Here is a 26,222-nt window from a genome sequence, read left to right on the forward strand (position 1 = left end):
TCCAGTAGAAAAATAATTTAATAAAGGGATAAGTTTCAAGAAAATATCTGTATAGTAACAACATTTTAAGTAAAATGTCCACAAAAATATACATGTCTAATGTGATTATACATTAAGTTTTCCAACAGGTCCTGTTTTACACTTGGTTCAGTCCATCTAGGTTTTCATCTAGGAAAAGCCTTCACTGCTATCAGCCTTCCTGGGACAGATCACTTTCTACAACAGAATCATACGAGAAATGTTTTCTAACTCATTTTAGGCTCATACAAATAAATTTTAGAGGTGGTAACAGTCCAGAACGTATCAGGTTATACCGTATCATTAAAAAAAAGTGAATACAAACAAGGAAAGCGAAAGGCAGCTGCGTAAGGGACACTGTGAGGCAGAAACATCAGCCCTACAATACACACCACACAACACTGACACAGCTGGAAAAGGAGGAGCAGGAAGGGAAGACGGGCAAGAGGGAGGGGAAAATCCCAGGAGGATGATTGCCAGGAATTGTGGAACTGCTAAAAAAGGTGGCTATAGAGAGGCAGGGAAAAGCACACGTGACCAACATATGTCTAAAAACCTGACAATTTTGTAACATAGAAGTTAACTACAGAATATGGAAAGGGATCAGTGGAGATTGTTTATTTCTTATTTTTCCAAATGGCTATTGAGCTGTTAAAATAACAGGTCTGTTCCAAAAAGCCCTCACCAATAGTGCTAATACAGTCGAACCAGAAAGAAAAATCTGGTTACAGAGAGATGCAAGAGTACAGCAGAAAGTAAAGAAAACATGTTCCACCAGCAGAGGACAGGAATGCAACACTGAAGGGGAGATGCCAAACAAGAGAGATCAATTTTGTCAGTGGGAGGGGTACAATGCCACAAAAAAACAAACCAAAAAGAACAAAACAAGACCCCCATCCCATAGAAAGAAAATGGAAAATGGCTAAAGAAATAAAAGGACACACACATTCCAAAAGATTTTTTTGTTTTATAATCAAATTTCTTTTACATAGACAACTGAAACACACCAATATTTTGTGCGAAAAATATTTTTAAATAAACTTTGCTTGTTCTAGATTTTTGTACATTCTGATATACATATGTAACAAGGTTTATGGCACTGTAACCAGGATCAAAATCATATAAAGGAACGAAATAATTGCTCTCATTTATCCTTTCTGAACCAAGCTGGCTGCTGTTGCACTATTAGACTTTAAAAATTATTATCTTATTATTAGTGGGCAGCCAACTCTTAACTGGTTTGAACACTCAAAACAAACCCCAAATTATTATTGCACAAGAAGCCAGTGAAGGCATATGGCATAGAATGATCGAAGTCCCTTACTGTTAAAACCTTACACCCCAAAATAGAAAAATAGAACTGGAACATGAAACACGCCAAATAAACTTTGTTTTCTTCTTTAGTTTGAGTCAGGAGTGTGAAAAGTGCCTTGCAGACTTTTAAGCTGCTCTGATTTCCTTTGCATCGGTGAGCATTTCGCTAGGTTATCTTTAGCAAAGCCTTTGAAGAACGAAGGCCCTTCTGTTTCAGAGAGGTTTTTTTCTGCTTTGTTTTGGCTATTTGTGTTTTGTCTTCAACTTAGGTTTCTTCAGTCTATGAACCTGCACAGACTACTTAGCCATAAACTCTACAAGTAGCTGGAGAGGAGGGAAAAATAAAAATTAAAAGAAATAAAGCCCAACATTTCTTCTTCTTCTTTTTCTTGTTTTTATTTTAAAAAGTACTCCTTTTGCTCTGAAGCCTCCCTGCTCTGCCGGTGTCTGAGAAGGAAATCATAACAGCATCCCAAACCCAGCAAAGCTCTTGGATCTTTTAAAAACCTTTCCTTACAAAAAAAGGTTTTTATTCACAAAAAGTTTGCCACAAAACTCCCCTTTGAAAGCTAAAAAGAAGACGCCCATAACCCACCCATCACTGCCCCAAATCAGGTGAAGAACAGGTTCCGCCCCCTCGCAGCTCGGCTGTCACACGACAGTCTCGACGCCGATCAGCTTTGGTGTGAGGATTCGAGGGGTGACTCCATTGTTCAGGTCTTCTTCAAACTCCAGTAACTGCCCCATAAAGTTAAGGTTGGGGGAAATGATTGGTCGTTTGCCTTTGACGAATTTATAGGCATCCGTCATGGTCATGCGTGTGTGCTTCATTAAGTACGCGATAACGATGGTGGCAGATCGGGAGACACCCGCCTGGCAGTGGATGAGGAGACCTTTTCCACACTGGTGAGCTTCCTCTGCAAACAAGACAGACAGAAGAAAGAAAGGTTTTTGCCAGTCTGTAAATTAGAACGAGCTCAGTGCATCTAAGAGTAACTTAACGTGAAAAGTCCCTTGATTTGATTACAAGCACAGCGGCGTCTCTTCCCCTTCCCCTCCAGCACATCTTCCCCCGAGGTTTCAGAGCTACTGAATGTGAAACTCCCATTCCAGTCTGACACGGAAAATCCTCACATCCACTCTCTACTCTTTATTAGTGGAACATGCATTGAGAGACACTGCTTCACTGCCAGCGAGCATTTCGTGAGGAGGGCAAGGCCCACGATGAGGAATCTTGGGCTCCATTTCCATCTCAGTTGCAATACCACTGTGTTATGTCAGCATCTCAACCTCCTGTTTTTCAAAGCAGGGAACCACTCTTCTAGAAACCAGGTATTTTCAGATTCAATTCATAACAATACATCTGTTCCAAAGCCCTGTCCTCTGAAGCTTTACAAAGGTACTCTTGAAATGAGCTTCCGTGGGGCTCTCTGCTGTGCTGCCTCTGCAAAGGGAGGAGCTGGATACACACACACCCCCGCTCCACCAAGTCATCACTCATAGAGAGGCACCCTGGGCAGCATTTAGGGGGTATAGAGTCCTTCTAACCACATGCAAAGAGGACATGAGAGAGGGGAGTCACTACCATACTACCCTCATCTGCTACAGCTTGCTTTTAAAACAGGAGATGGAACTTTCAGGAAGTGACACTTCAAACTACTTCTTTTGTTTCAATCCGCAGGAGGAATGTGAATTTCGTTTGCAGGTTTTGGCACGAATCCAACCCCACCAAGAGTACAGTTCAACCCACCCCACATGTTCAACCTGTACTGTGAAACCATAAATGAAGCCAACTTCCCTCTAGACATTTTTGCCAGTTAGTATTTCAGGAAGCTGAAACTCTCTAACGCATTTTGACACACATTCCCAGAGAGTTTCTGATGATTTCACTTCCTATGGCTTTAGTCTTAGCTAAACCTGGGGTTAGTTGTGGTTTTTTGAAGACATATTTAAAGAAACATAGGCCAACAATCTGCTGTTTAAACACTTCCAAATCTTCTCAAATGCAATTTAAAGTTTGCCCTGAGGAAGGGAAAGCTTTGACCAGTTACTTCCCCAGCTGGGTAATTTGATACAGAAGAAAAACTCTCAATGGAGAAATATTTGTTTATTAAAAACAAAGACAGGCCCTCAAGCTGTAATTATTAAAAGGGAAAGTTAAATGGGTTTTGAAACGCTTTCTAAACCTTTCCAGAGCAAAGCCGCTTTCTCTTCTCTTGGTAAGGTCACAAGCCAAACACTATCCCTCAGTGGTTTTGAGAACTCTAATCCTGCAATTCATGGGCATGAGGGGAGCAGAAATCTCTCTCTTCTACCTCAGAAAGGCCTTAATGGAGCTTCACAGTCTCTTTACCTAAGCTTAACCTATTGCATCTCCCCATTTTGTTGAACTCAAAGTTTTAAGGTTTTACTGGATTTCTTGACACAGCTGTTTTCCCAGAGGATCAAGGCAAGGTTCCCTTTTCCCAGCCCTTCACCCAAACAAGTGTTCACCTTCCCAGGCACACAGTAACCAGCCTGGGGAGCTGACAGCACTAATGGTACCACTGGGGCTGGGTTAGGAACACGAGGGAAAATTTGAGTTAGAGATCCTTTGGTCCTTCACACTGTAGAAGACAGCCCAAAGGCTCAGAGTGGTAAAACTCCCCTGAACTGCAGCATAAGCAGTGATTTCTCTATTCACTTCACTAAAGTGGGGAGGCTACAGAGCACAGGCACCAGCACACCACGAGCCCCTGCCAAGACTCAGCCAGGCGAGGCTGAGGAGCCCTCTGCCTCCGAGCTGCCAGCCCTGCCTGGCACACAGGAGGGACAGAGGGGCTCCCACCAACGTGCTGAGCCTGGCCCCCCTGCCCTGGCACCCATTCCCACCCTTGCTCAGCCTGAGTGCACTGAGTGCAGAGCCAGCACACAGGAGGGCAGGCAGGAACACGGCTCTGCACCACTCCACTACGGGGTCAGTCAAGGACCGACGCTGCGGCGCAGCACACAAGCACACTTCTTCCTTTGTCTAGTACTCCTCCATCAAGCCTGAAGCATTGGCAAAGGAATTAGCTCAGTCTCAGCACAAGAAAATCGAATTTCGTGTCAGTGGTTCTCCTGGCACGTTTCAGAAAACCTCTCAGGACACGTACTTGTGCTAGAGAAGCACCTTTACTACAACACAAAAGCAGTGTCCACAAAGACACCTAGAGGGGCAAGGAGAGGTGCTCAAAGGCTTTCAGTACCACATGCCCAAGTCCTCTCTGACCAGCCCTGCTTAAAGTGGCCATCTGGCTTCAGCCTAGCTGAGCATGGCCCTAAACTCGGCTGAGGGCTGTGCTGTGCTGTAATGGGGTCCAGAACAATGCTGCTGGGTCACTTCTTCAGCAATCCCCACAGCACGCTGCATGTCTGTGGGGAACTCTCTCACACAGCCTACAGGGTTTAGAGGCTTATTAATGCAAGTTTTCATCACTATCCACTCAACCACACGTACACTCTGAAGCTACAAATCTAATGGTGGAACCAGCCAAGTGTGAAAGTTTGTCAGTTTTCTCATTAAGTTAGCAAAGACTGAGACACCATTAAGAATAGTCACTATGAAAAACTGGCTGGAAGCCACTGTGTGGAAACTAGGAATGCAAAGGAATCAAAAAGAGGGGATGACGAAAATCTCAATTTTGTGGGGTTTCCTGTATTTAGAAGCCTGGAGGTAGGAGTTACTATCATCGGATAAAAATTGTAACCCCGGGCTACTTAACCGGATGTGCCAGAGATGAGAAAGGACAGAAATATGAGGTGCTCAGCATTTCTGACAACCCAGACTAAAGGAAGTATGGCCTCAACCAGCCTTCAGAGTTGTTGGCAAAGCATAAAGTTAGCTCTAAATTGTTATAACGGGTAAAAATGATAACAATAAAAAAAACAAACAGGAGTATTTCCAGGCACGGGTAATTACCAATGAACTCAAAAGCCTCTTCAAAATACTGCCTGAGATTCTGCTTGTTGCTGTCAGTGGCCGGGAGCCGCTTGTAGTTGAACATGCCCTTCTCGTAATGGTACAGGGGCAGGTGGGTGGTCACGTTGATGACGTAGCCGATGTTCATCCTCTGCATTTTCTCCAAGTCCTGAGCATCGTGCTCGTTTCCGAGGAAGAGGAAGGGCAGGATGGGGGTGAGCTCAGCGTTCTCGATGTCTGGCGTGGTGGGGATGGACTGAGGTAGCACGGGGGGCACAGCAGAGGCGCCGCCCCCTCCTCCCCCCTCGGGGCACTCCTGCAGCTGGAGGGAGTTGTCGCAGAGGTTTTCGTGGTTCTGCCTGAAACCGCTGAGTCCTCCTGGAAAAAGAGACCAAGCAGATACTTTGGTTAGATACCCCAAGATTTCTTCAGAGCACACACTGGGGCCACGAGGGCTGGAGCTGGCTCCACTGTCCCCACCACCCCTGTGACAGTGTCACTGGGCTGTCAACAGAAGGGTGGCATGAATCAGCAGCAGGCATTGTCCTCCCTCTGCACGGCGGACGGTGCCAAGGACCGGGCTCAGGGACAAACACGCCTCTGTGCAACACCAGCCTGCTGGGGCTGCCTCACCTACCGGCCTGGGCAACGACAAGGAAGGTGTTTTTCCAGGAGAGAAAACGTCACCAAAACTAGGGGCCAAGGGGCTATCAGCACATCAAAGCAGAGCAGCAAGCCAGCTGGGACAGTCTTAGCTTTACCTGCCCTTCAGCAGCCACCCAAGAGCTCTGAGGAGGATGGGAGCAGCTCACCCCAGCACCGCTCCAGGGAACAGCCCGTACCTGTCTGTGTGCCCGAACAAAGGAAAACCACTCCTTGTAACCTAACAGCAACTGAGGTGCTTGCTTAACATGTGGCAAACAGCTCTCCTTTTGCTGCCCCGGCCACCTGAAAATATCTAGCAGGAGTTATTTTTAGGACATTAAAATAGATTGGGAAATGGATCTGAGGGGGCAGGGAGAAGTCACTTTTTCAGTGAAGGAAGCTTGTGCCTTCCCTGCTCTGTTGCTGGCTTTTTCAAGCACCATTTCCCTCCCATCCTTTTTTTTTGTTGTTGTTTTTTTTGAGGAGGGCAGCTTCACAGGGCTGAAGCAAGCAAAGTGGACATTCTCTCTACACCTCATTCTGCACTGACATCAGCGGCAGGCTCCCCACCTGCCCGGTTTCCATGGCGATCCCACAAAGCACACAATGACATCAGCTGGCATGACATCAGCTCTTTCTTTGAGTGCAAACAATGCAAGAATCACCACTTTGTGCGAGGCCTTTGGTAGGCGGCGGCGGCGCTCCTGGGAGCCGCTGATGTAATGTTAACAGGTGGCTCCTCCGAAAGGAAAAGGCGGAAAGAGGAGAAATGCAGGGATGCATTCCCCCCACCTCATGCACGTTCCTGTTGGACCAGGATTCTAGAAGTCACGCTCGGCATCGAGATGGGCCAAGTGCTCGGGCTCAACTGCACTTTGTTAACTGCAAGCCAAAGAACACCCAGGAAGTGGGAGAGTGATTCTGAAGTTACTAGAAAGAGCCACACTAGCCAAAAAAATGTGGAATGTCACACTCCCAATAATGTTATTTAAAAAGAAAAATTAAAAAAAAAAAAAGAGAGGCTATTTGTCTTTTCCATGCTCTTTCACAGTGATCCAGTCAAAGTTTTAAAGTGAAGCAAAACATGCTGCCTCTCGGGCTCTGGATCAGACAGAGCAATGTTTCTCTGGAAACTCTCAGGAGTTTCAATGCCTCCTGTTAAATGCTGCAATTCAAATGTCCAAGTGAAGTGTCTGTGACATGCCTGCCCATGGACCCACCCAGGCCCATTTCGGTGCCCTGTGCTGTATTCTGAGGGCACGAGACACCCAGACTAGGTTACAACCATCTAAGCCCCTCTAACACAAATGCCCTTTTCCACATCCAAACTCATGCCCTTCACACACTGCTAGTAACGTAATTTCCCAGAAATTCTTGAAATGTCTACAAAATGCAGACTATTTCCCCTGCCTCAAGTATGTGCTTGTCTTCAGCTATTTCTGCAGTTTACGGGACACAAAGCAAACAGATTTGCCTTAAAGAGCTCTATTCTCAAAGTTGTTACAACAGGATCAAGATAGAAAGAAGAGCAAGGACAAAAATCTGAGCTCAACTGCACCCACCACCTGGCCTCAACAGGGCCTGAAAAGTCTTCTGAGTCCACTCAAGAAAACAAACAAGATAATGGTCCCCAAGGTGAAGATGTCTGAAGTTTCATTTAAACCAACAGCCCCAGCCCACTCTCTAGGCTAAAGGCTAAACCCACATTCCCATCTTTCTGAATGGGCAAGCAATCCATTCAGTTTGAATACTGCTGTTTAAACAACAGCCATAGCATGCTAGGGTTCCCAAGAAAACCCCTGAAAAGTTATTTAAGTGACCCTGGAGCCAATGCTCATTTTCCACTGCTCCTGCTGACTTCTGGGAATAGGCAGGAGGAGGTAGGACCTCTTACCTGGGGACTGATTCATCACTCAGGTGGGGACACACTGATGGTGTGGCAGATACCACCTTGCTTCACCAGCTGCCTTGGGTATCAGGGTCCCAAATAAATACAACATGTGGAAGGGATCCCAAATACAACATGTGGAAGATGCTCAAACAAGTGGAGTAGCCAGACATATAATAATACCTTCATCCACAAATTTTTTACAGGCATTTGCCAGTGTCACCATTCCTAATGTCAGTTCACATCCCCCATTCTCCTTGTTCACCTTCTCACGTGAGAGGAGAGTTAAAACATCAGTTCAAGCAATATTAAAAGCAAGTCTCAGAGCAAATGCTCCTGAAAGAACGCATTGCTGGGCAGAGGATTACCAACCTGAACTGGCTCAGACATGTCAGCAAGGGAGGACTGGACAAGAACATTGGTACTCAGAAAAGATGCAGCAAGACGCAGTCATGGAGGGAAGCTGAACCCTAATCCAACAGCAGGAGCTTAGTTTGGATCTGTGCTGCCATATGAGTCATGCAGGTCCCAAAACGGGACCCAGACACCTCCGGAGTGCTGTTCCACTCTCAACACACACGTTCTTGTACAAACTGATTTATGAAGCACTAGAGTAATTTAAGTGGAGCTCATGCATACATAATGCTCAGGCTTTTCTTAAGTTTGAGACTATCTCCCAAAACAAGTCCAAGCAAAGTTAATAATGATCAGTCAAAAGGGGAAGGATGGATTTTCCACATGAAGGTAAATACAATGTACAAAGTATTCAAATGCATCTATTCCCTTATCAAGCGCTTCTATTTCAGCATTTAAAGTTTTCATGTAGGAAGGGTAGAAGAGGTGGGACAGAAGAGGCTTTACCCACAGCAGAGGCCAACACAAAGCTCTTGCAAGCCTGGTCAAAGAGTTCCTTCATTGAACTCAGTAAGGTGCAAGACATCACTGCAACTGACCACAACTCCAGAGCACATGGGAGCTCAAGGCATGGATGCAGAGACTCCACTTGGGGTTGTAACAAAAGCTGTTTCGTGGCTGACCCTGCCCAAGCCTTCCCAAACCCGGGGAATGAAGGAAGCATTACAGAGGGCAGTAACAGCACCTGTGGCCAAGAAGCACAACTTAGCAGAAGCCTCTCACTAGCACTGTATTTTCAAAGCAGCTTTTCAGATGCTGTCTGCAATATGGGAAAAGCCTTCATCATACAGAGACAAGTAGAGAGGCACTACAGAGAGGCACTATAATATATGCACCAAGAAAGCCCATGGGAACACATGGCAGTGCTGATGGAACCGCAGCCACGGAACCTGGACTCCAGAGTGTAGCCACCCTCAGTGACAAACCAAAATGCCAGCAATGGATGTCCACTGCAACAGACTGTCCTGCCTGTGGCCCATCTCTCCTGGCTTTAAACACTCCACAGACCTCGCAATGACCAAAGCATGGGGTAGTATGCCCAGCCAGTGCAATGCAGGCAGTGCATGGGCACAGAGAACATCCCAAGTGCTTTTGCTCTGTTCCAGAACGGCTGCTGGGCGGGTGTTCAGAGGGCTGAACCTACCCAAACCCCAACAGATGGACAAGGACACTCAGCACTCTGGGGAACCCGAGGGACTTCTTCCATGAGGAAATCAATCAATGAGGCAGAATCCTTGCTGGCAGATGGCCTTGCATAGTATGTAGCAGAATACAACAGAACACCAAGGGCTCTTGCTCATCGCTGATGCAAGGCCCAGGTTGCAGAACCATTTTTGCAGTTGTAACTGCATGACATTTTCCAACATCCTGCCCCGCCAGAACAGTTAGTAAGTGACAACAGACTTTGAAGTGTCTGAGACCTCAGAACTTTTGGGAAGTTTTAAGTCAGCACTGTACGTGCTCCAGCTATTCCCACTCATTTGTACAAGTTCAGCCATCTGCCCATAAACATCTCACTTAATGCTCCTCAAACTCCCCCAAGCAGCACCCGAGCAGCAGCTGCACACAGATTTCCCAGCTCCAGAGCCACCCAGGAGCCCGGGGCTTGCACCAGCACTGCAAGACCAGGTGAGCAGCTGGACAGCAGCCAAAGCAGCTCCGAACAAATAAAAAAAGCAGCATGGTGCTGGCATAAAATATGCTTAACACAGTGTCTGTCATCTGCCATCAGAAGAGGGCAAAAATGATGCAAAACAGGCACAAAAAGTACAGCAGGAACGAGGCATACAGCTTTTTATGACGGACTATGGCCTTGCAATAGCATCATCTTCAAAGAAATCCAGAAAAACAAACCTTACCTACACAAATTTATAAAAGTGGATTGGCTGGTTGGGGATTTGTGTGAGGGGATTTTTTGTTTGTTTGTATCATTGCAGCTTTTTAGTTTAGGGGTTTTGTTGTTTGTTGTTCAAGAATATTGAGAATTTAAGTACAAAAAGCACAGTAGCACCTGCCCTGCTCCTCTGTCTCTCCTTTGGCATCTCCTTCAGCCACCACTGCTGCTCTCTGGCAGTGTGACTATATGCAAACCAGGATTTGGGTTTACAATATGCTTTGGCACATTTGCAATATGTTTCCTATCTGGAAACAGGCTCTTACCCCACAGTGAAGAGAGTGAATTAGCTTGTTCCCTCTCCAGTGGGAGAGCTTAGGGAGAGGCAGCTACAGTGAAATACCCTCCCCACAAAGCAACACCTTTGCATTACCTCATTGGTGTGGATATACTTTGTCCTGAGCGTGGCAGGTACTGGGTGTTCCCGCTCCCACTGCAAACAGGAACATACTTTTATGCATGACAGACTGCAGATGTGGGAGCCACATTTAGACTAAGCACGTGGTCTCGGGAGACAACCAGACCTTTTATACAGCTTTCAAAGCTGTCCAGGCGGATTTCTGGATCTGCTCATCCTCGATTACAATACCACAAAGCCATCTCGGAAAAAAAAAAAAGAAAAGCAATGGACACACAAGTACAAGAAGAACAGAAATCCCAGGACACTGGAAAGTATCATTAAAAGAGATGTTCAATCTGTAAATTCCCCTTCTCTTGTGTTGCTGGGCCCTTGTGGGGTGCACAGCAGAGAATCTGGTGATACCACAGTTCTGGCCACTACAAGCTTTACTCGCTCAGGAATGAAGCCAAACTTTGAAACACCCACTCAGCATGTGACCTGTCAGTACCACCACCGCAAACCCTGCGGCTGTGTTTGCGTGAGTTTAGGGCTGAAATGTCACAGGGAGCATTTGGGGTACAGGACAAAGACACTCAGACAATTGGTGCATATCTGTTTAAGACGACGCTTTGAATTTGTGCAAGTACAGCCTGTTCCTTTAAACCTGTGACCTCATTTATTTACATTACTGCAGAAAAGCACTGCCAGAAGCAACAGCTGATGACAGTCTCATGTATTTTTCCACTAAGACAACAATTAAACTGCTCCTGTGTTATTAATGAACAGATGACTTTGTGTCAAGTTGATTCAAAGCACAGGATGCCTCAAGGTTAAGCAAACGTGACTCCAGCATGTAAAAATAGAAGTTAGGTATTGTCCAGACGCTTTGCCCACCCTCAGCTCTCCCCCTTCCTCAGCCTCCTGGGCAGGAGGGCCCAGGTGTCATGGCCACCCCCACCACGCTGCCAGCAGTGTCAGGAGGTCCTGCTGCAGGGTGGCACACGGGTGCTGAGCCACCACCTCTGCAATGCCACCACACAGGCTGCTCCTGTACCAAAGGCCTTCTACCAAGGAAGATGCTGCTGTACAGGCTGAAGCAGAATTCTGCCATTATAGGCCAAATCCACTCCCAGCATATGGGCAACCACCTAGACCATCTCTTCATACTACCCACACTGCTGTGGCTGCAGGTGTAGGTCTGCTGGGCACCAAGGAAACTGTCAGGGAGGGCATGGAGGCACTGGGGTTGCATCCACAGGGCACAGGAGATAAGGCTGCCTTGCAGGAGATGATGCAGCCATCACACTTGCTCACAGATGTTGCTGGAGTGATTTTAGCCACAACAAAGATGATTCCTGGTGTATCCCAGGGATCATGCTCTGTTCATCCTGAGGCACTGAATGAAGGGATGCTCAGATCTCCTGAACAACACAAGGCACACTCTTTCCTCACTCAAGCAGGGCTCTGCTTTTCACACTTCTACAGCAATAGGGCCAGTCCAAGTAGATCACTGTAGGAGTGTCCTACTCTCCTAGCAGATGTCCTCCTCACCACAGCTACAGCTGAGCAGTGCTCAAGGCTCGCCCTCACAGCTGCAGCAACCTTGACATGGCTGGAAATGTGGTATTTGCCCACACAGCAGGAAGGGCAGCTCCCTTCTATCCACAGGGGTGGGGACCTATTGGACCACACTCAGCCAGGTGACATTAGGGAACTCCTCACCTGTCTGTGGGATGTTCCTAGGAAACCCTGCCATGGGGCTTTCCCTGTCACCCACACAGCATTCAGCACCAGCCGTGCCGCAAAAGATTAAGCTTTGAGCAAACATAAAAAAGTAAAAGTAAACAGCACACACAAAGAACAGCTTCCACCTCGATACACTCAATCTAATCGAGTCTTTCCCTCAAATTGAGCTGCCAACAGCACTTCAAAAAAAAGGCAAAACTTCGCATTCTGAAGAACTTGCAAGGTCAGGTTTTTTTCATGTGGGAACTATCTTGAGAGGTCAATTTGTACACAAATTCTGGCCTAGAGGAGTCACAAGCACCCCCTTGACACAATGGCTTTGACGTCTCTTTAGAAGTCAAGAGTGTGACACTGGATGAAGAGGAAAGGTTTCCTCTCAGTATCGAGGGATGTGCGCACATGTTTGCATATTATTTCTAATTTTATCTCACTATGGTTCACACCCCTCGCCACAGCACATCCTCTCCCACTGGCTTTTGAGGTTCTTGGCCTCATCTACTTTTATTTTTTTTTAAAAAAGGCACAGACACCAGGCACAGCAAAGCTGGCTCTCCCAGGGACACATCCTCGGGAGGGAGGTGAGAGGTCATCCAAAGCCCCTTCCCCTGCCAGGCTGTGCCAGAGTTGCTGGCTCTGCCCGGCTCCATTCTTGGCTCTGCCTATCCCACCACCACCCATTTTCAACCACACCATCACCCCCAGGAGCCTCCCACACCTCAACATATGACTTGCTTTTTTCCACCATCAGCTTTCACCCCTTCACTTTTCCTCTTCTCATGACTACTAGATCATCTAAACTCATTGCAATTAGAAAGAAACAATCTTTTTTCCTTGACTTGTCACTAGAAAACCTTTCTTGGATTTCAGTTTAATACTTTTTTTTAAATCTTTATACTTTTCTGTCTTAAATTTAGGGTTTTTTTCTCAGACCCTGGACACCCATGCAAACCTACACATCCCATCTATATCATCCCTTTTCTTGTCAGCTTTTCCAAGAGATGCCACAAATCTTTGGACTGCTTACCAGCCTGCCCAGAAGCCACCCTAAATACTTTGAGACCACCTCTCTGCACTAAAGACAGCAGTTCCAGCTTGTAACTGGAAATCTGCCCTGTGCTACGGGAGTGCTGAGTCTGCTTATTTCAAAATAAAAACTCAAGTACTCAAAAACTCAAATAAAAACTTTCAAGGGAAAGGAAGCCAGCATCCTTCAAAGCACTGCATTATCCTTGGGGACCGGTCAGGAAGGTGAAAGAGGAGAAGGCCTGCTCTGAATTTTGGTACAAGGACTAAACTACACAAGAATGTAAATAGGAATAAGGCAAGAAACCCCAAATCCCAAACACACTATGGTGACGACCGTGCAGCCACCAAGCAGGACTGGACTTACCCTCCCTGGAGGGCAAACGTTTATAGCAGAAACTCAAAATTAGTCCCATTACAACTTCTCATGGCAAAAGTATGTGTTCCCATGGGGATGCAGGCTAACATGAAGTCCAATTAAATAATCACTGGAAATGTCAGTGTAAACCCTGAAGGAATACATACTTCTACTGTGAAATGCTCCCACTGGAAATCATATTAACAGAAAGGTCATCAAGAAACGCTAAAGCTATGTACAAAGGAGACAGGGGAAGTGAGGGGGGAGGGAACAGAAACTATTTTAATGCAATAAAATACCACAAATGGTTTTATATTGACAAAGAGCTATGGGTCTGTTTTCCCAGACAGAGGTAGAGCTGAGCAGATTTAGCCAGAACACCAAGTTTCATTTGGTTTTTTTAATCTATTACCAGTTCCCTCCCTGGCCATCACCATATGCAACTCTCAATCAAGTGTCCTGGAAAGAGCCAGCACAGGAGCAGGATGAGGGCAGCCGTGGCTCAGCACATCTGAGGAGGGAGAAGGGTCCCAGCACTGTGTCAGACATCCGTATTCCTGGATGCGTAGGAGTGGACCTTTCTGTTTAAGCTGTGTGTTTTAGAGAACACTGACTTTTTCATGCTTCAGCCATCCATTTATTCTCTTTCCCCTTTTAAGGGCAACCTCTCCAGGACAACTTCCTTCTAAAGAGAGAGCAGGCTGCTTTGTTTCTCCTGAGGATAACACAGGCTCTTTTCCAGTCCAAACCGCTGCTCCTCTACATCAGAAACACCAGCACCATGCACATTAATATGAAAGGAAAACAGGGTGCTGATAATACCACACCCCCATTTGGGAGTACCATCCATCTCTGATGAATTTAAACTCTTTTTAGACTGAAAAGTTTCTACCCTCTTATCTAGAAAGAACAATGTCTGGCTCTGATTTGACATTTTCCAGCAAGGTATTCCAAAGCACATGAAGGAAAAACAGAGAAAGCAAAGGATGCTGTCTGGACGTATCCCAGCGCTGCACAATCCAAAATAAAAGCAGCAGACTACTGGAACTTGCATGCCAGCTCCCACTTTGACAAAAGCTTCAGGGCCAGCTCTGCTGGCACATTTATCCCAGTCTAAATAGTCAAGGAACCAAGGCTAGCCCCCAAACACCCCACATGGAACAAGAAAGTTGACCAGACTGCATCCATATTCTCCAAAGCCACGGCAAGTAGGAAGTGGGGAGAGGGGGAAGAGGAAATGACATATTTACAGAATCCAGAGCTAAAAGCAATAAAACAAGGAATATGTCCAGCCAGAGGAAAATCAATCCTTGTGTCCAAATAAAATAACTCCTTGTCTCCATGGGTGAGTTAACACTAATATTTCCCAGTAAACATAAGGATTGTGTTATCCCTCAACAGAGATGTTGCTCTGCCTTGGTGGAATAACACCAATGAATTTAAGATTAATTTCATTTTAAAAAATCAGTTGTTTTGTACCTAAAATATGCCAGCAAATTTTAAGCAGCAGCAGCAGAAGTCTTATTCTTAGCTGTCATCAACTGGACAGACAGATTCGCATCACCTTAACAGAGAATAAGAAGAATTAAGAGCCCAGCACCAACACAGTGCAGGTCAACTGCTCCAACAACAGCTTTTGCTTTAAAACATTAGTGCTCAACTGCTTATATAAGGCTTAATATCACACTTTGGCATAATGAACTGGAGACAACCAATTTGACTGATATGTCAGAAGCTTGCAAGTTATCTCCTATTTTCCAAGTCTCTTTAGGCCATTGTAAAAAACATAAAATATATGATAATTCACGTGTGGACAAGGAGTAACATTTGTTCTTCTTTTTATTACCTTTAATTAGAAGTAGCTCTTCTCTGTTGAAGTGAATCAAGTGGGAATTTACCCAGGCATGCTGCAGACTTTTTAAAGCTAGGGCATAGTAAAAGAGTTGGAGGCAATGTGTTCACATTTCTGTTATTCTCTTAATTTCTTTTTTCCATCTTACTCCTTCAGAGCCCTGATCTTGGAAGCAGGGTGTTACATGCACACAAAGCAGCACTCAACCCTGGCAGGAGAAGTGGCTCCCAAGCCCTCCCACCCAGTAGGAGCACTCCAGTCCCTCCAGCAGCAGGCAATGACAGATTTACGGCTCCCTCCCGACCCCACCGTCCCCAGACCCTCCAGTGGGGACAGCCCAGTGCAGAAGCTCCCACTGCAGGAGCTGTAGTGTAGCTGAGCTACACAAGGGTGGCACTGCCCCGGGCAGCAGCAGTCAGAAGCTCATTCCTTCAAGTCAGAGGCACCTACAAGGTCCCAGCTGCTCCCTGTAGCTTTGCCAGTTTGGGTCTCCCTGCACACACTCTCCTGGACAGGCTCACTAAAACCAAGTGCAGGGGATCAGAAGCTTGTGACCCTTCTGGATCTCGCTCTCTGTATCGGCAGCAAAGCATTCCTTTGAAAGGGAGGCAACTCCCTCAGCCAAGCAGAGAAACCCACAAAGATGAACCTCGACTTTTTTTAAAGCACAAAAAACACCTAGAAGCAATCAGAGCCTAAAATTTAGCAAAAATGTACTGTCAAGGGAAGAGGGTGCTCCTAAATCCAGCTCCCACTTTCTGCAGCAGGCAGCTGTGTTGTCCAAGGGCACCACTGTGGATGGAGCTGGGGTCAAACACCCTTCACACCAATGGCAGCAAGAGAGATAAACTCAGTGTTACAAAGGGTGTAAAGGACAGCAAAAGAAAAAAAAAATCAGATGAAAATAACTTCTCTATGCCTCATGGCAAGTCTGCTGTGTGGGCTTAGTCAGAGCTCCTCTGGCCACAAGACCGCCCTGCTACCTAGGCCCAGATTTATCTCTTTTTGCTCCACATGCTGGACTGACCTGCTCCTCCATCTCTCCCCCTTTCCTTCTAGCCCCAAAATGCTGCTCCAGAACTAGGTCAGAGACCACCTCCTGGTAGGACACAGGCATCTGGGGAATCAACATCTTTCTAAGCAGCAGAGGACACACCAAAAACAACCTTCAGAGTGCTCCCGGATGTGAGGCTGCCTTCATCGTAGATATTAATTGAAGCAAAGAGTTTCTTGCAGTAAAAAGTCAAGGTGTTTAAACAAACTCAAACAACAAAACCCTCAAGCTTCCCTACTGAACCACAGAGCATTCATCAACACACTGCAGAGACCAGGAGCACCCCTGGATTTGCCAGCTGCAGAAACACCCCCCGATCCCTCTGTGCCTCCTGCCCACAGCAGTGCCCACTCTGCCTCCTCACAGGGTGGCCTGGCTGGCACAGCCAGCACTGGTGCCCGAACCCAAGGGCACTAGAGCACATTTCAGCTTTCCCACAACCCTCAACATCAATGATCAAGAGCAGGTGAAAGGTCTGCCCGAGGAGGCTGAAGCAAATGCAGTGTTTGAGGCAGCACCCTGATGCAGTCTCCTCTCAACACGACTCCTGGCAGCCTTCACTTCATGGAAGGCAGGGAGGGTGACATGCACGATGTATACACTGCTCTTCTTTAGCCCCATCTTACCAAACACTTTTGTGATAGCAACAAATTAACTTTCACGGTACAGAGGTGTTTGAAAAACTGCAAAAGACAGATTCAGGTGAGAACTTAGAATCAAAGCTTCAGAAAAACAACTGCTCACAGTAATTCAGGTCAGGCTTGTGATTTCTGTAGCCAGCACACTCCCAGGCCCACCAGGGACTTCCCAACAAGGCCAAAGCACCACAATCTTATCTCACACACAGAGGGACAATGCATTAGGTTATCTTCAGATTACCATAATCTACTTCTTTAAACAGCATGACTTCTATAGCCCTGCAAGCTGATGATGAATCTTTGAGAGGTGCTTCCCTCCTGGCTGGCTGGTGAAATTGCAAAACAGGTAAACATTGAGATGTGTGCACACTGCTCATATTTATGCATTTCTTCACTTTTGAGTTGCTTGCATAAATAAAAACCCCTAACTATAATGGGGCTTTTCGCAGGGCAAAGAGTCATAGCATAAAGACAAGGGATGAGCCTCCACTTCAAATGCATCCTAAAGCCAAGGCAATCGCAGTAAAAACTTCTGTGCTCATAACTTTAGAAAAACTTTGGCTGCTGCTTTTGAAGGAAACCACTCATATATAACTCTAAAAAAGTTTTTTAAAAATAGTCCATCTGTATTAGTTAAGATGCAGATACCACTCAAGCCTCAAACACAGCTACCCTTCCACCCTGAGCCTCTCCAAGAAGTTGTGCTCACTCCAAGAATAAAAAGCCAGAAGACAGACAAGCACACTGTCCCAGAAAGATTTCAGTAGCAGAATTTCTCACCTCTGGCAGGGCAAGGGTAAGGGCAGCACATGAGGCATTCAGCTAATTATAACCCAACTTCTAGCTACCAGGAACATCATAGGGATTGTTACCCCAGTTTACACAGAAATGGAACAAGAATTTTCTTTACAAGTATCAGAAGGGTTTGCCTGATGTAACAGTTTGCTTCTGAACTCTTAGTTCTGAATTGCAAGGGTATAAGAAACTGGAGAGCCAAAAATGGGGGAAAAATACCTCCTTTCTATTCCTCCCTTTCCAATGCAGTGTCATTGCCCTCTTCCCAAGGACAGTTAAAATGTGATAGGCATCATGCAAGCCAGCACAGCGAACTCTCAGATGCCATAATCTGGGAGAAAATGACACATTTACCATTACTGTTGAACAGGAAAAGTTTAGAGGTACCTCTCCTCTACCCTCAAAATACGGTAAAGACCGTGGTCTCCAGCCACACTCTTGTCCCAATTTATCTATATGCAAAAGGCAGCAACACATACAACCAATTTTCCAGTGTGATGGCCAAGAAGATTATTTATTCCAGTAGAAAGATACTTTTAACACCAGCAATCCGAGTCTGAACACTGAAGGTGAAATCTCAGCCCTGACAGAGCCAGCAGAAGCTTTCTCCCCAGACTGATGGGGCCAGTTCTCTGCAGCACAGAGGGAACACACTTTATTTTTAAACGTTAAGTAACGCATGTGAAACATCCACTGTTTTTAAAACTACACATTTCCCTATTACAACCATGACCTAATACTTATTCAGTGGAGATCTCTGGTGGAAATAAGCGCCAGGCACATGTTTTGTTGGTCAGCTGGATTTGTTGACCATTACATCAAGTTTTACTTTCAAATACACTTGTGCAGTGTAATCCAATTAGAGTTTAAAGCAACACTGACGCTGTTAAATTATATAATTAATGACAGTAATAATTAATGCATTTGTACAGATTATGACCAGGCCAGGTATTTCAAAGGCAGCTGATCACAGTATTTACATGAATATAGGAGAACATAAAGCAAGTAATTATTCATATTGTAAGCATATCAATCCCTCTGTAGCTGTTTCAACTTTGCTGATATGTGACTCTAGTGTGGTAAGAGATCTGAAACTATTCTTAGACCATGGCAGAAAGCATGAAGTGGTTTGTTGGCAGATCTTACACTCCCCACTACAATGAGAGCAAGTCACTTCATTTATTTCCCTGTCAGATGAGCAGAGAGCAGACCAAAATCCTCAGACTGTGAACAAGAACAGAGAAAGAACCAGTTTTTGTGGAGAAACCAGCTGCTTCCTCCCCACCTTCTCTGCAGAAGTCCAACCATTAGTTTACAGCATATAGTGGGAATAAAAAAAAAAAAATTAAAAAAAAAATTTAAAAAAAAGCCGAATCATTTTTTCACCTCTGCTTTTGAATTCCGTTGCTTCCTTGAAGTCAAACACAGAAGCCTTTACAAACCAAACATAAGACTTAAGCAGGTTCACAAGGCTCCCAATGCTGAGTCTTGAAGAAAGAGGAAGAACAGCAGGATGGAGACAATGCCACTAGACCGTGGTCAGGGAGACAAAGGCAACTCCTCTTGTGCTAAAAGCTGCCAACACGTGCTAACACAGATGCTTCAATTTTCCATTTTTGTTTCCTTTGCAGATTTAATTTAACTTGTGAAAAAGGGGAAAAAAAAAAAAAAAGAAGCCTGAACTTCAAGCCTAAAAGCCTAAATGTCTCAGTCAGGGGAAAAGAGTACTTTCCATCTAAATGCAAATGAATTTCTCACTTTCCATTTTTAGGTCCCAATAGCAAACCCAAGCACAGATGTCCCCAAGACTCCAGGCCACTTTGCTATGAGCTGAGGTGCTCAGGGAAGGCAGAGATGCCTCACTGTTGGGCTTCCAGGAGGTAAAGGGGTACAACCCTACCAAGGAGGGCCAGCGCTGCTGATCCAGCTCAGAGTCACAGCACCACACTCTTCCCCCCCCCAAATTCAGCTTTGACATTGGCCTCAAGCAGAAGGGACACTGGGTTCATACCACCAGCTTTGCCCCCTCTCCCTTCAAATGCTAAAGAAAAAAAATATAAATTTAAAAAAAAAAAGCATCCATAAAAAGTGAGGCCTTTAGGTTTCAGCAAACATGGAATACCATGGTCTAGGGGCATTGGGGGAAATAGAACTTCTTCCTATTTTGTTTATAAACAGACTGAGCAGCAGCAGCTTCAGCCCTGACAGCTCAGGCTGCTACAGCCTGTGTAGCGGGACTGTGAAATGCAGGATTCTTAAGGGTTTATTTTTTGTAAAAACAGAGGATTTATGCCTGTCTCAAGCTGCTGTGCCTTGTGGCAAAAGAAATAAGCAAATCTTTCTTCTTAAGAGCTTAAATCAAAATTATGCATTCGTTATGTCTATGACCAAAAAAAACGTTAAAGGAAGCAGAAAGGAGACGCGTGGATAGAAAGAGAGGACCAGAGGTCTTAAAATCCTCCATGCCACAGCATACACGAAACCCTCTCTTGTCACAGCGCTAGTTTATACATCGGTCTGCTACATTAAAAATAAACCAGACCACCTCTTTTTAACTCGCGCCTAATAAGGTGCACCGTACATACATTTATCTCCAGATCACGGCCCGGCCTCGGAGAACAGCACAAGGTTTCTGTGCCGCCTCAAAAGCCTGGGGCACCTGCAGCCCGCAGGCAGAGCTGTAACCCAAGCCCCGGCCGCGACGGTGGGACGGAGCCCGCGGCGTGCCAGCCCAAGCTGACAGGCAGCACCAAACATGGAGAAGGTGGCACCGGATCAGGGCCACAGGGACTTGGACAGCCCGGCTAGCAACCAGTGTTTGCAAACACAACACGGGGATCAGATGGGCCGGCGATAAATCAGGGCCGGGCAGCAGAGAGCGAGGGGAATCACTCAAAGTAACAAACCCAGGCAGAGAGGGCTCCCCGGCACCCCCGCTTTCGTTTTAGCGCCTGGACCCAGGGATGGGGATGCACCAGCTCCGGGGCTGCTGAAACTCGATGGAAAAAACCGCTACCTGTCAAGTGAAACTAAATAACTAAAAAACTTCCAGCTCGGAAACTTAACTTAACAGCCTTCCCAAACGCTGCTTTATCCCATACTCCACCTGACCCCAGCTGAAGGCCCACTTCAAAGAACAGGAGGCGAGTTACGGTAATGGGGGGAGCTCCTCACTACAGGCTCCACGAGGTGAGGTCTGCTCCAGCCCAGCTCATCACCCCATCCAAAAGGCAAAGGATTTGGGCAAAGGATTCTGGCACACTTCCAGATCTGTTGACAGGCCAGTTTGGGGAGGGGATCTCTCCTAAGCAGGGCTTTGAGGCAACATTTCTCAGTGTCTGAAAACCAAAAACGGCCCAAGGACTCCCACCAGCACCTGGGTAAAGCAGAGCAGCACACAGAGCCGGAAGGTGGAGAAGGGGCTGCCACAACCTGCCCATGGGGACAACACCTCAGCGCTCCCCAGTTACTGCTCTGCAGCTCCATCCCAACCTCACTCCAGGTACTGAGAAAGTACCAGTGTGAGCTTCAGAGAAGCTACAGTATTTTCAGGGGAACACAGAGAACATCTACAGCACACCACTTTTCTAAGGATAGGAAGGACTACAGACCACTTGCACACTACAACCACATATCCAGTTGCAAAGGCTGTACAGAAGGATTACCACCAGAAAACTGGACTCCAGTGGCAGCCTCATCTCCCTCTTCCACAGATGAAGGGCATCATCATGATCCCAGAGACTCAATAAAAGCCTACTGGGATCCTGTAGCAAATATCAAAACAAGCCCAGCATGACCACACTCTTGCCAGAAGCAAGGAGACAGTTCAGCAATTTTAAGCTTCCACAAAATACACACACAAAAAAGTATTTCACAGGACCTTTAGGTCCAACAAAGCCATGAAACTCAGCTGAGGAAAAGGGATAAAGTACCAGCTCACTCCCTTCTCCTGCCACACCATGCAAGTTGGAAGTAGCAAGATGCACAGAAAAATTAAGCAAATTAAATACATACAGTATGAGCTAAGCAGCAAATCCTTCCATAGTTTCCCACTGCCACAGCCAGTCTCTGCCAACCATGCCTCCAAATGGCATAAACACCCAGGGGAAAGGAAATTTAATCTAGAGGGCAGCATTGTTATAAATAGGATCTCAAGAATAAAGTGAAGAAAGGGAAGTATCCTTGGATGATGCCTTAATTGGTGGGGCTCATCTCCACCAAAATATTAAGGGATAAACCAAATTCCATATAAAAACAGGAGCCTTTACAAGAAAGCCATATGCTTACATAATCACTCATACACAGAAACACAACACTTTCAGAACACTTTTTAAACAAATTATTTCCCTTTGTCCATTATTCTGACCCTGTATCACCAAAACAAGGCTTGACTGTTCCTTAAGTTTTGCTCACTGGTCCATGACACAATGCCTCCGACCAAGTGACCTCCCGTGTCTTTCCTCCCCCTCCTTCTACTCTCCCACTGTCCATCTGGTCCAGCACCTATGAGTCCAGTTTTACATGGACTAAAATAAGGCCGCTAAGTAAAGGTCAGTCTGACAAGCTAAAAGAGAAGTATCCCCTCCTGGACCTCTGCTCCTTGGGCTATAAATACTCAGAATAAGCACTGGGGGAAATTCTCTGTCTGCACACACAGACACCAGGAAGCACATTTCCTCCTCCTTCCACTTCTCACCCCTCCTGCTACTCAAGGACAACATTCAGAGGAAAGCAAGCATCTCCCTGCTACCAGCTCCATGATTTGCCCATGGAAGACATTTGCTTTGCCACTGGTGACTTGAGGCACACGGGCCTTCCCAAGGATAAACAGATGCTTTCAAGGTCCAACCATCAGGGAGGCTGACAGCAGAAAGCACACGCCTCAAAGCCAACCAACACACCATGTCTGGACAGAGAGGAGGATTACCTTTTAGGACTAGGGGGTCCTTGCCTTCTCGTTTGAGTGACTCCAGCACTATGTGGAGTGGCTGGGAAGGCATGACTCTGCTTGGCTCATTGGTATTCTCATCATAAACTACGATTTCTTTGGAAAAGATTCTCTTGAAGGAGTCCTTGCCTTCCCGGCAGGAGATCAAGTCCAAGACGGTGATCTTGCCTTGCTGGAGCCTTCTGCGGCTGATCTTGTCAGAACAGTTAATGTGGACAGCCCCTTGAATGTGGCTCTTATTATACTCCATGAAGGGCCTGCAGTCGATGATGACAGGCCCTTGGTTCTGTTGGTGGCTCTTGCTGCATTTGGTCATCTTCTTGGCCAGATCATTGGGGTAGATGATTTTGATGCTGGCGAGCTGCTTGGCGCTGCCCGAGACGGGGCTCCCCACTCCGCCCAGTGGGCTCAGGCTGCCGGCGCTCTCATTGCTGTTGACCATTTGGTTGGCAGGGCAGGCAGGGGAGGCTCCGGCGTGGGCGCTGCTGCTGCTCGCTTGAGTTTGGGCCTGAGTGTCCTTGTCGTACGTTGCCACAGTGCAGCAACTGGCACTGCTGCATCCACAACTCAGGGAGCGTGCAGAGCCGTTGGATGAGGGCATATACGTGAGATTAGCAGTCTTTAGGGACACGACAGCTGCGCCAAGCAGACTGGAGTGGCTCTCACTGGCAGAAGAGGCAGGTTCAAGGAAGCTAGAGTCTAAACACAGGTTGAGATCCTGAGGTCTCACTGGCCTCGAAAGTGCCACTACTACCCTGTCGTCTAAAGGAGATGGAGGCATGAGGAGGCTGAGCACTAGCAAGTTAAGAAGAACTCAAGATCACCCTGAAAAAGAAAAAGCAGAAGGGAAAGAAGAAAAAAGATCATGAAATCACATAAACCTACGGATTCAACAACTTATTTTGCCAACACCCTTAATCCCTAACCTAACAACCCCTTCTAACAGCTACCAGGTCACGGTAGTTGCTAAAAAGCCTTTTCAATGCTGCAGAGAACACTTCAGCTATCTGCATGTGCACCCGTGGCACGCAGAACCCACACGAGCAGCCTGGACTGTGCAGTGACACCCAGGAGGAGGCATTCAGTTACATGCAGATGGTGCTGAGCTATTCCGAAAGCCCAGGCTGCAGGGCTCACCGCTGATAATGACAGAGGCTCGTTCCCTCATCCCGTTGCTCACTGAAAAGGAAGCAACTACTGGGCTGAGTCTACTACAGGGAGGAACGCGTAAGAGCTGAATAGCTGAATGTGTCAGGGGTGATATGCAACTTTTCCAGCATGCTGGAATAAAATTAGCCTGTGAATAAATTTTCTGAGACAGCTACAAACTTGAGCACGTAAGGCTGAACAAAAAATACCCAGAACAGAAAAATTAGCTCCTGGAGGTCCTTATAAGCGTGCACCTTGCACTTCCCTCCCCCAGTTAGAGGTGAATCCAGTCCCAGTTAAGCCCCTATCTCCAGGCTCGGGAAAGCTGCTGTCTTCCAGCGGTCCGTGAGGCACGTTCCCCGCTCCCCACCACCTTTCACAGCTTCTGCAAAGAGTGGTCCCCTCTGCCCGGGCCAAGGTCACTGCCTGCCCAACCTTTGCCTTCCCATTTGCTAAGACGCAGCACGCAGGATTTGAATCCCCCCGTTTCCACTCGGCAGACAAGAAAGACGACAAGAGCAAAATACCCAAAGCCAGCCCTGCCACTGCGTGCCCTTCACCGGCAACTTTGCGAGCAGCCGCAGCTCTCTCTGAAAAACCCATCCCAGCACCAACTCCGCCAAGCCCCCGGAGCGGGGCGAGCACTCGCAGCTCCCGCTTGCCGCCCCGGCTGGCTCGGCACCGGGCCGGCTAGGAAGGGGCACGGAGATGTCCCTCCGGCACAGGGGGTGGCCGGGGGCACTTCCACCCGCAGCAGCCACCGCTGTGCGGAGCGAACCCGCGGGCACCCCCGGAGCGCGGAGAGGCGCCGCGACCCGCCCGCCCGGGGCACGGGCAGAGCGGGGCCAGCGGCGGCTCGCTCGGGACGCTTTCCCAGCCCGCTCTTTTGCCAACCCTCCCCTCGCTCTATTTTAGGACAAGAACTAGGATAAGGGCCCCCTGAGCGCCTTCGCCTGACGCAGTTACAATTTTTAAATGAAAGAGGGAGATCAGCCAGTTCCCCCGGCGAGGGGAAACAACGAAAGAGCCCACGAAAAGCGGGAAGCTGGAGTTCTGCCCCCGATCGCAGACAGCCGGGGCTGCCGCCAATCGCGCGGCGAGCCGGGCCGGCGCCCCCCGCCGCGGCAGCCCCTGCGCGGGCTCCGCAGCCGCGGGCCCCCGCTCCGCGCCGTGCCCCGCACGGCTGGGCTCCGCCGCCCGCACTCACCGGCGCGTCGCGCTCCGGCCCGGTGCGCCGAGGTGGCGGCGGCCGCCGCGGGAGGTGCCGCTGGTGCCGGTGCGTGTCGCGCCCGCTGCCCCGCGCCGCCCGCCCCGCGCCCCGCGCGCCGTCCGCACCATCCTCGTTACTTTCTCTTTTGCTACCGCGTAAATGTACGGCCCGGGGGGGGCGGGGCCCGCGCCGACGGGCGGCAGCGCCGACGGGCGGCAGCGCCGGCCAATCGGAGCGCGGGGGCCGGGCCGGAGGCGGGGCGATTACGTCACCCGCAGCCAATGGGGAGGGCGCGGCGCCGGCCCCGCGCCCCGGGGCAGCCGCTGCTCTCCGCGGACGGGCGGGGGCGGCCCGGCGCGCGACCCCGCGCAGCGCCCCCCGCAGGATGGGGAGCGCCGGGAGCGTCCGGCGGGAACGGGGCAGCGGCACCAGCGGCACCAGCGGCACCAGCGGCACCAGCGGCACCAGCGGCACCAGCGGCACCAGCGGCACCAGCGGCACCAGCGGCACCAGCGGCACCAGCGGCACCAGCGGCACCAGCGGCACCAGCGGCACCAGCGGCACCAGCGGCACCAGCGACAGCAGCGACAGCAGCGACAGCAGCGACAGCAGCGACATCAGCGACTCCAGCGACCGGGGCCGGGGGAGCATCAACCCCGCTCCCGGAGCGCCGCGGCAGCGGGCAGCGCTGCCCGTCCGCCCCAGCCCCGCCGCAGGCGGCTCGGCAGTGAACGAGCGGCGCCAAGCCCAGAGGATGCTGTCCAGGTGCTTTTCCGAGCAGCCCTTCCCTGTCACAAACAAGCCCGCACGAGGTACTCGGAAGGAGCAGAACCCAGCAACCACATTTCCGTGGCAGCGTCGCTCTGCCAAGCGCCTCATCTCCCTCTTCCACCGCCCCAGAGACTGACCGTGGTGGGTCAGTCCATCACGCATCAATCCACCGAGGCAGAGACAGGCAAAGTGGCATCTCCAGAATGATGCATCCTTCCAGTCCAC

The 26,222-nt window shown here is 48.2% G+C and overlaps 1 protein-coding gene across 1 annotated transcript; it reads right to left on the reverse strand.

The window, feature by feature from the left end:
• DUSP10 (dual specificity phosphatase 10) lies at positions 1–25,384 on the reverse strand. The gene is made up of 4 exons (XM_063391081.1): positions 25,224–25,384; positions 22,847–23,692; positions 5,273–5,650; positions 1–2,249 (listed from the first exon to the last, which is right to left on the reverse strand). Exons 2-4 carry the CDS (start codon positions 23,646–23,648, stop codon positions 1,984–1,986), a joined length of 1,446 nt encoding a protein of 481 aa, XP_063247151.1. The 5' UTR covers positions 23,649–23,692; positions 25,224–25,384; the 3' UTR covers positions 1–1,983.
• Positions 25,385–26,222: the final 838 nt, after the last annotated feature.

The sequence above is a fragment of the Prinia subflava genome, chromosome 2 (assembly GCF_021018805.1).
Source record: "Prinia subflava isolate CZ2003 ecotype Zambia chromosome 2, Cam_Psub_1.2, whole genome shotgun sequence".
NCBI lineage: Eukaryota > Metazoa > Chordata > Aves > Passeriformes > Cisticolidae > Prinia > Prinia subflava.

What these genes read in the sequence shown, in the direction of transcription:
- DUSP10 (XM_063391081.1), bottom strand. Translation starts at nt 23,648, where the DNA reads ATGCCTCCATCTCCTTTAGACGACAGGGTAGTAGTGGCACTTTCGAGG. An exon ending in GGACCCCCTAGTCCTAAAAG is followed by an intron (nt 5,651 to 22,846) that starts GTAATCCTCCTC and finishes CTCTTTTTCCAG; the next exon opens with GAGGACTCAGCGGTTTCAGG. An exon ending in AGAGGCTTTTGAGTTCATTG is followed by an intron (nt 2,250 to 5,272) that starts GTAATTACCCGT and finishes TCTTGTTTGCAG; the next exon opens with AGGAAGCTCACCAGTGTGGA.